At 38.0% G+C, this 12,503-nt stretch overlaps 1 protein-coding gene and 1 pseudogene across 1 annotated transcript; both read left to right on the forward strand.

The window, feature by feature from the left end:
- The window catches only part of LOC140949787 (uncharacterized), a 181,326-nt pseudogene that overhangs the window by 129,939 nt on the left and 38,884 nt on the right, over positions 1-12,503 (forward strand).
- Positions 2,644-9,983, forward strand: LOC140950704 (uncharacterized). The gene is made up of 9 exons (XM_073399947.1): positions 2,644-2,780; positions 2,950-3,027; positions 4,340-4,750; positions 5,296-5,498; positions 6,859-6,988; positions 7,396-7,590; positions 7,839-7,971; positions 9,028-9,244; positions 9,799-9,983. The coding sequence occupies exons 2-9, from the start codon at positions 2,970-2,972 to the stop codon at positions 9,850-9,852; spliced, it is 1,401 nt and encodes a 466-aa protein (XP_073256048.1). The 5' UTR covers positions 2,644-2,780; positions 2,950-2,969; the 3' UTR covers positions 9,853-9,983.

Below are 12,503 nucleotides of genomic sequence, written 5' to 3' on the forward strand. Positions count from 1 at the left end.
CTTTTGGGGAGAATTCTCGATTGATGTAGGTGGGCGGCGATGATGATTTCTAATGTTATCCTTTAAATCTGAGTGAAAACAATGCTTCCTTCAAATTCAGCAGACAATCCAACTCGCTATGCTGAAAACCATTCAAACATCAGAAGTTAAACTTTCAAAATTATGATCATCTACCGCGTCAAACGACACAATCATCACCAACGGATAGGGCTAGTTGATGATTTTCCTGCTCCTAAACGATATGTACCTGAATTCTTATTCAAGGGTTCTCGTTTTCAAGGAATGTTGGCTTTTTCAGAGAGATGTGAACAATTTCTATTTTAAATGGATTGAGAATATTGTGATTCAGTTAAAGCAATTGAAAAACTCACCCAATTTAAGGGAATCCCAGACAGTCTTGGATTCTGGAATCCACGCTGTGGATTCCGGATTCCGGATTCCAGATTCCAGGCGCCCGATTTCGGTCCTTTATCAGTTGAACTTGGATTTTGTATTCTAATCGTTAGCGGGGTTCCGCAGCTGTTGTTTATTATAGCTTTTAACAGAGGAAGGTCCATTAAAATATGAACGAGAATGACAGGTATATTTTATCTCTTCGCATTATCGACGACCAATATAAAATACTTTCTAAAAGACCTGAATTCACGCTGTTAAGGTTGTCTCCTTCTAAAATGCTCCACCCCAATTGCAAGTTTCTGTTAAATTGAAAATATATGCGTGCTCTCATGAATAACCGCCGTCTCTTCTGTTTTGTTTCCCCATAACGTCGAGATTTGCAGATGGAAAAACCGCCCGTTTTGTGTAACGTTTGGCCGAGCATAAGTACGAAACTGAGTACGACATTTTTTGCTGTAAAAACTAAACAAACAGTACAAAAAATATGCATATCATAGGATGTTTTTGCGCGCAAATACTGTTATCATTATTTTAAATCCATTTGATCAGGCTTTTCGGAAAATTATCGTGACCCCTTTGATTAAAGCGAGGTAAGTGCTGCGATCAATTTTGTTTGAAATTTGGACTCTTCTTACGCCTGTAGCACCATGAGAAAGTAGTATCTTATCTTTTTCTCATTTTTATGGTAAGTGCACGCCACGAAGTTCTGGGCGATGACAGGAGCCCATTTACTTGGAGTGAGCAACGTCCTTACCATATGCCATGACGTTTTTACAAAACGGATTATTTTTAGAACGGGTCCGCGAAAATGAAAACTCTGCTGCTTACCGGATCTGGTGTAATATATGAAAAAATAGAAAGCTATCTGTCATTAAAACGTCAAAAGTACGAATTTCCGAGCTAAGCCTTTCTCTGGTGACTGGTTTGTGAGACTTATTCGATAGGCTGAATCGGCACCAAATAAATCCATCTATGAATAATAAAAAAAGTCTGTGAAATAGCCGTTTCACCACTACATGAGATGTGCTGAATGAGTTTTAGGCTCCTGGTGATGTTTAAAGCTGACAAGATGGACCACTGAAAGCAACCTAAACTCAACCCCCGAAAGGCCTGAACAAGAACGTTTAGCAGAAAGAAACTCGAATTTTGGTAGCTTGGAAACGTTTTGGAAACGTGGAAACGTGGAAACGTAAATACGTCATAAACAGGCTTCTCGTTCCCAGAGCCCGTTATGGGTGACACTGGTCTCTCAAGGCGCGGTTCGAGAAAAAATGCCTTTAGAAATGCTACGGGGAAAATTGAGAACACTCAATTCGGATAATTTACGATTGAAACGACAAAAATAGTCATACTGTTAGAGTATAGATCTAAGCGAAGTAATTGGGAGGCGATCGAACATTGCGAATTCATTTTGGTGAACTGCACTTTGGAGAGCAACTGGGGGAAATCTCAGCCATCGTGATACGTGCTCTTCTGAAACAACAATTCATTTAATTACAGCCTTACCAGCCTTTTCAGTTTGTGCTCCCGTAAGAGCTACAATAGTTTAGGTTTCAAAAATGCTGTGTTGTATTCAGTTCGTTAGAGGAATAAAAATATTTACTTTATTGTTTAATACCAAGAACATTCTTGTATTTCACCTGTTATATTTATTAAAACAGCTATTTAAGGTGTTGACGATACTGCGCTGATACTTCATTAATAAAAAAGAATGTGGCTTTGTCAAATCCTTCTCCTTGATTTAACTCGTCCCCATAGTTCCCTGAACCCATAGTTCATTGAATCATACAGACTTCTTCATTTAGGTCACATTCATCTGCAATCACAATTCCAAAGGTTACTGACAGCTGAATTTGCAATTTTTAAGAGACACTTTTTTTGCTTAAAATCCCTATTAAAAAGTAAGAGACATATCCCTATGAAACCTGAAAAGCTTGTGACATGGGTACTTCCGGTTTCTCCACAGCTGTTCAGCGTCTTCACTGATATAAATTACTAACCTACACGTTTCCATTTACTTGGGTAAAGCATGTAAATATCTGTGGACGTTGAATATTTAAAGGAAACAAATATTAACTTTAATATGTTAAATAACAAGTTGATTGCTGAAACGTTATGTCCTCAATAACGCAAAGGGACAAATTTTACCTCGTAAAACTGTCCAAAATCCATTAGTTGACAACCGCATAATGGAAAGCACCTGCATAATTTATTTTTCTTAACTTCCTATTTTGAAACAAAATTTTACCGTACCTATCAGCCTCAATAGCTAAGGGGGCTTAGAGTCGTATTCTTCATCAAATCTCTTTCGAATGAAAGAAGAGTGACAAGTATAATATTTGTCTGCCCTAATATTGGGAAGGAAGAAAGCGTCGTTACTCCAGGTAAGAGTATATTTCCTGAGTCTCCTCTGCCTACAATTGCCTGATACGAAAAGATAAAAAAAAATACGACTTCTTTGCAGTACTCCGATAACAACAAGTCTTTTCTAGTTTTCTTCTCCGACTAATCATTGATCGAGAAATGTTTCGCTATACGTTAATGCCTCCTCAGATCATATATCTGATGCTATTATGATCACAACCGGACTGTTCATGTCACTCCTATTGGCAGTAATAAGGAGCTATTCTGGTATGTATGTTTATTTGATCTTTTAGTAATTTTTGAGTAGCTTTTCACGCGCTGTTTGCTCATCAAAAGCAATGGGCGATGAGAGTATTTTTTTAACCTTTCGTACCATGTGAAGAATAATTTATATACCAAGCCTCATTCAAAAATTGTTAAACAGCTTTAGATATCAACTAATTACATTGCTCAAAACACCAGGATCACTGACTGTGAATATGCTAATAAAATAAGCGCTAGTTTCGGTTTTTGTGATATCCGGAATTATCTCAGTCTTGGTAAATGTAAGTTGTTGTTGTTGTTGTTGTTTTAACTAATTTTATTTGCCTTTTAAACAAAAATAATTACAAATATTATTTGTAACTATTTAAGCTATTTTCTATTTTCACAGCGGGCTGAAAGTAAAAAACTAAAATAATAAAAGAAAGAAAAGAAAAAAGAAAGAAACTAAATTAAAAGGAAAAAGACGCTAACCTCATGATCATGAGTCAGTGAAATAGTACAGCAGTACAAGTGTAAGTGATGAGACTTACCAAGACCTTGATTCCGGATATCACAATAACCTCACCCAATAATTGTTCATTTATTTATTATACATCAAAGTTATTTCTACGTTTGTGATTGGCCCAAATCCCACAGTTATTTCTTCATAACCAGCTAGCGTTGACCAGATGTGGAAGATGTTTGCGATATCCGGAAAAGTGACTTCAACAGTACATAGCCATCGCCAGAATAGGAACGGCAACCGAGACGAGAAGCTCTAGGAAGAGTTTGCGTTGTTTTTGTAGAGCTAATAAATAATAAAACTGTATGAAATGGAGGGACATTTCACACATTTCGCGAAGAAGAAATAGCCGAACTGCTACCTAAAAACATAGCAAGAAATACAAGAATACAACCAAACGGATGACATCTGCTATTGAAAGAATATCTGCCATACTACTCAAACATTCTTCTGTACCCCAAACTTGTCGAGAAACAGGCAAATGAAGACAGTCACCTAACATGTACATCGATCGAGTTAAGCATTTTTAGTTTGTTTTAAAAGCATTTTTAAATGCTTAAAGGAATTATTTTGAAGGAACAATTAAACGGTTACTGGATTTGGTTTTAGTGATAATTCTTAAGATCGTGAGAGGTTTGAAGCCAAGAGCCATTTCAAAAGTAGGTTGAGTTTGATCGTCCGGGTGAACGTAGTCCTGAATAGGACTATTGTTGTTTGAATTCTTAAGATCATACTCAGCCTCATCCAGTAATTTTTCATTACTGTTTAAGCCACATACAAGTGTCACAGATGCCTCAATTTTATCCTTTTTAGCTTTGGAATGCCCTGAAAAGTGGAGCGAATTTGAAGGTTCTTGCTACAAGTTTATGGATAGGTTAGGTTATCCGCGGAGATTTGCCTGGTCAACAGCTTTAAGAGGGTGTATTGGGTTTGGAGAAGACCTGGTAAGCATATCCAATGAAAAAGAAATGAAGTTTGTTCATAACTTGTCTTTCAAAGACACAAACCGCACTTCTGTGTGGATTGGGTTGGTGTTTCGGCATCAAACGGGCGGATATGTATGGAACAATGGAGAATTGTTTAACAGTTCTGTTTTCGTCAAGTGGATCGGCAACATGTCAAGACGTTTTTATGAAGATGAATGCGTCGAAATCTTGAAAAATGGCTGGAAACTCTCGAAATGTTGCAAGGAAAACGAATATTTCATCTGTGAAAGACCCAAAGGTGAGTTGTTCCTGTTGGGAACTTGGCCTTGAAAATGTTGGGGAGGCTTCGATCGTACGATGTATGACAGGAGTACAGGTAATATTTGATCACTTGGGGCGCTTTCCAAGTACTCTTAAATGATCAGCGTTAGAGCTGTCTCATGATCATATGAAGGAGGCTCGCACCCATTTTTTACCCCTTCGAGTTTGATGTTCCATAACTTTGGCTGTAGTGCATGTATGGAAAAGCCACAAAGTGAAACAAGATATCGAACATTGAATTTAATTTTGGAGTATGTTTTGTTGACATCGCCGCTTCCTTAGCAACAGAATAACGATGACATGAAATCTATTAATTAGTAATTTTCTCTAAATCTACTTGTATCAATGATCTGCAAATCCTCAAGTGTGCTAATAGTTTAGACCGTTGTCTTAACTGTGAAAAGGTTGAAAAATCTTTCAAAGCGTTTTTGAAATATAAGGTTCTAAAACATTTGCATCCCCCCAAAACGATTATTATTATTGGGCTTAGTCTGTTCGCTCTGTTAATATTTCACAAATTAGGTCCATTGGCTTGTTCTGCTGGGTGGTTTCTTAATGGAGTATCTTGCTACAAAGAAAATAATAAAGATACCTGGGAAGGTGCACGAAAAGAGTGTACTGCTTCTGGAGGCGATTTGGTAAAGATAAATAATGCTAGAGATGAGAAGCACCGATTTTTGATTCAGTTCATGAAAATTATCGGTCTGAAGAAAATGAACATAGATGTAAGTACCGAGTCTATAACCCTTTGAGCCTCAAGACTGCATTATCGATTAGCATGAAATTTCTCCTTGTAACTGATGCTTAAATATATTCTCCCCAACACATCTGTAGGAAAAGTGTAAGGACAGGAAATGTGCATTTAATTTGAGATACTAGGTTTTAAATGCATATTGAGCACGCTTAAGGCGCGGGCAATTTATTATAATAAGAGATTTCAAAGAAGAATGCGGCAAAATCACATTTTCTGAGTAGTTCGTGACACAGAACCAATTGAATCAGTGATGTAGACAGTTTTGATTTCATTTTCATTAGTTTCTGATCTAAAACTCTAACCCTGCAATGTATCTTGAGACTACGCAGCTAAATAATGTTCAAAAGACCACGTTTCACGCTATTTTGGGAAGCTGAGCGCACAAACTGAATTATAACAAGATGCAAAATACTGGTGAATTTGATGTAAAGCCAATTGTTCTGCCCCTCATCAGCTGAGACGTCTTGATCTAAAATTATGTCTTGATTGGATAATGATGTCCTTTTTGACAAAACTATTAACTTAATTTGATCGTAAGTAATGAAGTAGCTGCATACTGTCATACTAATGGCAGTGATCTTAGTTACATCAGGCGGACAACTCCCGCAACAACATCAGCTTTAATCAATCAGTCTTAGAAAAGTCTTGGCCGAGAAATCATCATATGAGGTAAAAAAAGGAAAGAACTTAAATATATAGGCTAAGACTGGTGTGAATAACTAGCGAATAACTAAGACAATGACTACTATACTTTGCTTAAAAAGAAACCAGAGCATAAAAGATTGGCCAATAATACAAAATTTGTGGCAGATACTATTTTCTAAAATGACTAACAACACCTCAAGCGTAAATCACAAAACGGAAAAATGATTGGTCATATAATGTTCAATGGCGTGACGGTAGAGAATTTGACGAAATGTTGAAGATTTCCTTTTAATATCACGGTTTTAAACAGTAGAAACATTCAATTTTCACATGATAGCTATTTCCCTGAAAATTTTAAAAACTAATTATTACAATTTGGACAAGTTGAGTTAAAAATTAGGATTTCTTAATGGTAACATTTATAAGGAAATCTAATGACTCGATTTGCGTAAACCTACCAAATTAAAAAATTTGGCTTTTTCGATAGATCCTTGTTGCCATGGCAACGATCGAAATCTCACTTCTATTAAAACCGTCCATACCAAATATGAGCCTTATACCTTCAACGAGCCTTGAATGACACTCCAATGATCACAGTGTTTCCAACCACCTTAATTGTGGCTTTTTAGGTAAATTGTTCCATTTAATGTTTTTTTTTCTCTATCCCTTTTAATACCTTTATAAAGCACGTATGGATTGGCCGAAAAGGTGACTCCAAGTGTTGGCAAATGAAGACAGACTTTGGAACGATAGAAGAGGGGACGAACTGTAACGACCAAAAGAACTATATTTGTGAAATGCCAGCGTCAGTAACAAGTACGTTTTATATCATCCACATCGAGAAGGTTACACTTAGCATGTTATTGCACAAATAGCCTATGCTCAATCTGAGAGCCCTGGACAACACTATTCTACTTAGCTAATTAATTATTTATCATACGGCAACAACCACATAAGACGTTGTATGAAAATTATTGCTTTTTCTCTAAAACTGGGCGAAATGTGCAGTACGTTTTTCCTCTTAAACTTTCGTTTAGTATTTTTGGTTTAAAGTCTATTAAATTTTAGTGAATAGCTTCCAATGTAATAAAAGCTCCGCTTCTAGGCTTGTCTAAAAGCTGTATGTTCACGCCTTTGCCCCAGACTTTGAGGTAAGTGACCTTGTCAGCGAGATACTCGATGGTTTTAAAAACTTCTATCTATAATTCTGCATTTATCTTTAGGTACTGTTTGTTATAAGTACCCTAGCAGGAATTCATCTGTTCCCATTACAGTCAACTGTACATTTCCAGAAAACCTTTGTTTCAAATACGGAAGCGGCGAACAAGTCACCATTCAAGGCTGTATATCTGCTGATCAATGCCGACAATTAGAAGATCAACATTTACACTGTTGTGAAGGACATCTGTGTAATAGTAGTAAGTATGATGGACACAAAAAAGTTAAAATATTGTCAATTTATGCCCGCCTTGCAATGTTCCTCAGAAACAGGGAGAACTTAGATTATTTAAAGAAGATCCGTGAAGGAAGAAAAGCCAGGTTTAGCGGCGAGGTAGATTTGAAGGCTTTTTTTGTAATTTTTCGTAAGTTAATGCACCTGTTTTATTCAGCGCACAGTCGCACGTTTCCTATGCCAATTGAATTTATTACAATGCAATACCTTTAGTTTCAGAAAATCCGACCCGCGCCATTTCCAAAGTCATCTACATCTCAGTTGGTGTCACCTCCACTTTTTTGCTGCTCTCCGTCGCTTTATTCGTCTGGTGCTACAGAAGAAAGAAGTTAAAGACTATTGAAAGGTTTGTGTAGCTTTTAATTTGCTGACCACAATGTTCAGCGTAATTGTTTCTTCAGTTGAAGTGTATCAAAAACACATAAGCCAAATGTTACGTTCGGAGCATTTGATTTTAGCGCGATGTTATTGGTTAGATTGCATCACGTGGCCACTTACACAGCGTCGTGCGCCTGCCTTGATGACAGTTACAAGGAATTAAGTCACTCAGGTTGTAATTTCTATTTAAAATAATCAAGCATTTTGTTTTAGCCAAGGGGTTGAAAACCTAAAAGACAGTAAAAAAGACGAGATGCTAAAGAATAATAGCTGAAAATTAAATTAAAAATTGACGTGATTGATAAAAAAATATTATTGCGTTCGACGTTGGGAGAATGCAACCTAAACTCAACGCCCAAGAGCCTGAGCACGAACATTCAGCGGAAAGAAACTCAACTTTTGGTAGTCTGGGTAAATTACCCGAAACGGAGAGGGTGAGGGTGGTGGCTTTTTAAAAGTTTTCAGAAACGCATACCGTAAAATTCCGAAAATAAGCCCCTCCATGTATAAGTCCCCCAAACTCTTGACGCAAAGAACCCTTCGTTAAATTGCTCCCCCAAATATAAGCCCCCCGGGGGTTTGTACTTGGAAATTGCCCTCAAATACAAAGTAAAACAAAGCAAAAACGGTAAATTTCCTTCCAACTATAAGGCTAGCCCCATCGATTTTGAAACGCAAATTTCCCTCCATATAAGCCCCTCCAAAAATAATCCCCTCAAAAAAGGCCTTTGAAAAATATAAGCCCCAGGGCTTATTTTCGGAATTTTACGGTACGGAATTTAAAGGCATTTCCGATGCTCCCGTTCAATGCTTTGTTCCGCGGTTTCTCTACGCGTTCTTATCTGTACAAACAAACTTGTACAAGGCGAAATTTGTAGCAATGGTGTGTTTTTCAGGTTGAAAATGTGGTGTTTGAACTGATAACAGCCGGGCTGTTTGATCAATAGCAACCTTAATCTGTCTTAATGATTCGTAGACGAAAATCCAGCTTTTATTATATATATATATATATATATGTCTCCAGATCACCTGATTCACAGCAGCTCTCTGATAAGTGGGAAATATTGCCTGAGCAAATAGAATTCGAGGAAGAGCTGGGGAGAGGAGCTTTTGGTGTTGTTTACAAAGCAACCTTTAGTAAGAGTGATGAGATGGAGGCTTGGTCACAGAGACTTCAAAATGGCCTGTATCATCCAGGAAGCCGAAGGCACCACAGGTGGTGGCTGTCAAAGTTTTACATGGTAAGAAATATTTTAATCTACATAAGGGAGAGATAAAGCCCTAAGCGCTTGAAATTATAATCTATTTTCAGTTCTTTATATGCAACAAAAAGGATTTTTTAAGTTCTCGTTTAAACCTTACTGAGGAAAAAAGAAAGACATAAATCGAAATCAATTCTTTTATATTATTATTTTTTGGTTGCTGTTGGTATTGCTGTTGTTGTCGTTTATTCTTTTCATAATTGGTCTCCTTCTAAAACAACGGTTAAGGCCTGAGATAGGGTAAATAGGGTAGGGGTTCAAGGTAGCTCGCCGCACCCATCCTGAATGTTCCAATAATCCCGTCTGAGGCTGTTATTAAAGAAGATGGGGTGGTAACGTGAATATTAAATTTAAATGCAATTACAAGTGTAAAATCTACCTGTCCTTTTGTGCATATGAGGTGAGGACGCGTGCAATAAAAAGGGATGAATATATCTGTCATACAAATGAAAAATCTAGCACTGAATTAACAATTGAATGCTGTCACCGCACGACTGCAAGAGGACAGAATCATTTTATTTATTTGTCTTTAGATGATCCATCTGAAGCACAGAAAGAAGAGTTCACGTTTGAGATTGAACAGATGAAGATGTTAGGCTCACATAAGAACGTTGTATCTATGGTTGGATGCTGCAAGCATGAAGAGAAAATGTTCCTGGTCATAGAATACGTTCCGTGTGGTGACCTCTTGACTTGGCTTCGCCGCAGAAGAAAAAAGGTTAGAAAGTCAAGAAAATCTCATTGCAGCGTGTTCTCGTGTTCTGAAAGTGTAGACCACCATTTTCTTATGACTATGTAGCTTCCAGCCCTATCATGTATTGGGACTATTGCAGATTTACATCTACGAAGATGCCAATTTTATACCCGATAAAGTCCTTGTTATTGAAATCATGAGAATTTTTTTTTATAACTTTTGTTACAAATAGAAAATACTTTCTCCCGAGATTACTCAGTTCTTAAGGGAAGATGTTTTAACATTATCATATATCTCACTGGATTTTATACAAGGTGCCTGCACTCACTCTATAGACAGCCAAGTCCAAGGAGCAAGAACGCATCCTCAACACCCATGAAACTCACTCCCCCCAAGCTCTGCTAGTAATGTTACGATTATGAGTCAGCATTTATTTGGCTGTGTTAGCCTACAGGGAAATTGCCTTGACTTTGAACTGCATTCTGGCTTGATAATCTATAAAAGTGACAAAATCTCCCCTACCTACCCCCCTACTTTTGACACAAAAAAGCCAGCCACCCACCCCCTATAAGGTCTGGGCCTTAGCTCTGTGATAAGCTCTCTCTCTCTCTCTCTCTCTCATCGAACCACGCCTTCAACCCCTGGACAACGAGCGATTTCATTTGAGGGTCGCTGTTACAAGTTCTGAGGCAAGGTTGGACATCAAAGCGGGAGGTTTCTGGGCAAGAGGAGTTACGGCATTTTTTGATGTTAGGGTTACGCACGTCAACTCCAAGTGTTACCAGAGCAAGCCAACATCGGAAGTGTTCAAAGTGCAAGAAGAAGAGAAGAAGCGCAAGTACCAACAGCGGGTGTTAGATGTAGAAATGGGTTCGTTTACGCCTTTAGTATTTGGAACCAATGGCGGAATGGGAAACGAGTGTCAGCGGACAAGAGAGCTCAGAAAGACACCGAGCCTTATCATGTGGTAATCACTTGGCTCAGGACACAGATCTCGTTTGAACTCTTAAGATCGGTACATGTATGCGTCAGAGGTTCGCGAACGCCTTTTCGTAGCAAGATAGAGCAATCATTAGACTGTAAAATAAATGTCGCTAGTGCGGATATCTGAAATACGTGTATATATGCTTTTATACTTAGGGCTTTTTATGGGCACTGGTTTAGCCGTCATTAGTATAATTCGATTGTATGATCTTAGTATCTCTGCATAATGGAATTCTTTATTTTATAGAATTTTGAACTTTTATTATTAATTATATCTATTTCCTCTTCTTTTATGTAAGGTTAAGTTACTTCTATTTTTTAGAATTTGTAAATGAATAGTGTTTTGATGAATTAATTAGATTTTTTGTAACAGCAGGTTGATTGTAAATAGGATTTTAATTGAGGTTTTGTAATAAAGATTTTTATTATACATTTATTATTATTATTATTGATAAACACTGCAAACTTCCCTACATACTTGCTCGGTCCTCGCCCGGATAAATAAGGGCCGCTTCCCCCAGTGAGCAACCATGTTGGAGTTGATAAGTCAGCTACTGGAAGCCTCTTAAGATGCAAGATAAACACTCTGGTGTCAACTTTTAACATCCGTTCACTCAACTCCATTGACATGACTGGAGAGCTTACCGCGCTGGCAAAGGAGAAAGGAATATCTGTTGTTTGTCTGCAGGAACATCGAAAATTTCATGGTAATGCGGACATGAACTATACTGATGTCGGCAAAGGCTGGATCTTGGCCACCTCCTCGTCCTGGAGAAAGTCCGTGAACAGTTGTGTGGGAGGGGTGGGTATGCAACTAAGCCCCTCTGCTTACAACTCCCTCGAGGGCAATATTGTGGTAGTGAACAGCTGAGTCATCGTGGCAAACTTAAGTGACAACCCTTCTACTACTATTGCATGCTGCTCAGTCCAACGAACTGCTCGGATGACAGCGATGCTCTAGACTTCTACAACACACTCTCTGAATTAATAAAGAAGCTAGCTGGACATAACCTTAAGATCATATGTGGTAATATTTGAATGCACAAATCAGTCCCTTAGACTGTAATGGGTTTAGCTTTGGAAAAAAGACGTTTATGTTGGATATGGCTACTGCATGTGGGCTTATAATTTATAACACACGCTTCCAAAAGAGCTTTAAAAGTTGTGGACGTACCCAAATGGTTGCAAAGCCAAACTTGATTATATACTGGTAAACAGGAAATAGTGGAACAGTGTCTCAAAGACTATCAGGCATATGACCCTCTCAGTGCAGTATATTCAGACCATATAATTGTCGCAACTAAACTAAGCCTCAGTTTGCTAGCGAATAGGAAAACAACTGCCAAACGAACCAGTTTCGACTGGCATTGTTTTAGCACCAGCCATTCCGTAAGAGAGGCTCATATTGTGGAAGTTAAGAATCGTTTTGAGGCCCTGTACGAGCTTGAGAAAAAACACACTGTGAACGATCTGTATACTACGATGATCGAGGCCCAAATAGATGCAGCTGAGAAGTGTATTCCTAAGAAGAAACGAGTGAAAAAACGAGTGCCGTGGGAG

The sequence above is a fragment of the Porites lutea genome, chromosome 10 (assembly GCF_958299795.1).
Source record: "Porites lutea chromosome 10, jaPorLute2.1, whole genome shotgun sequence".
NCBI lineage: Eukaryota > Metazoa > Cnidaria > Anthozoa > Scleractinia > Poritidae > Porites > Porites lutea.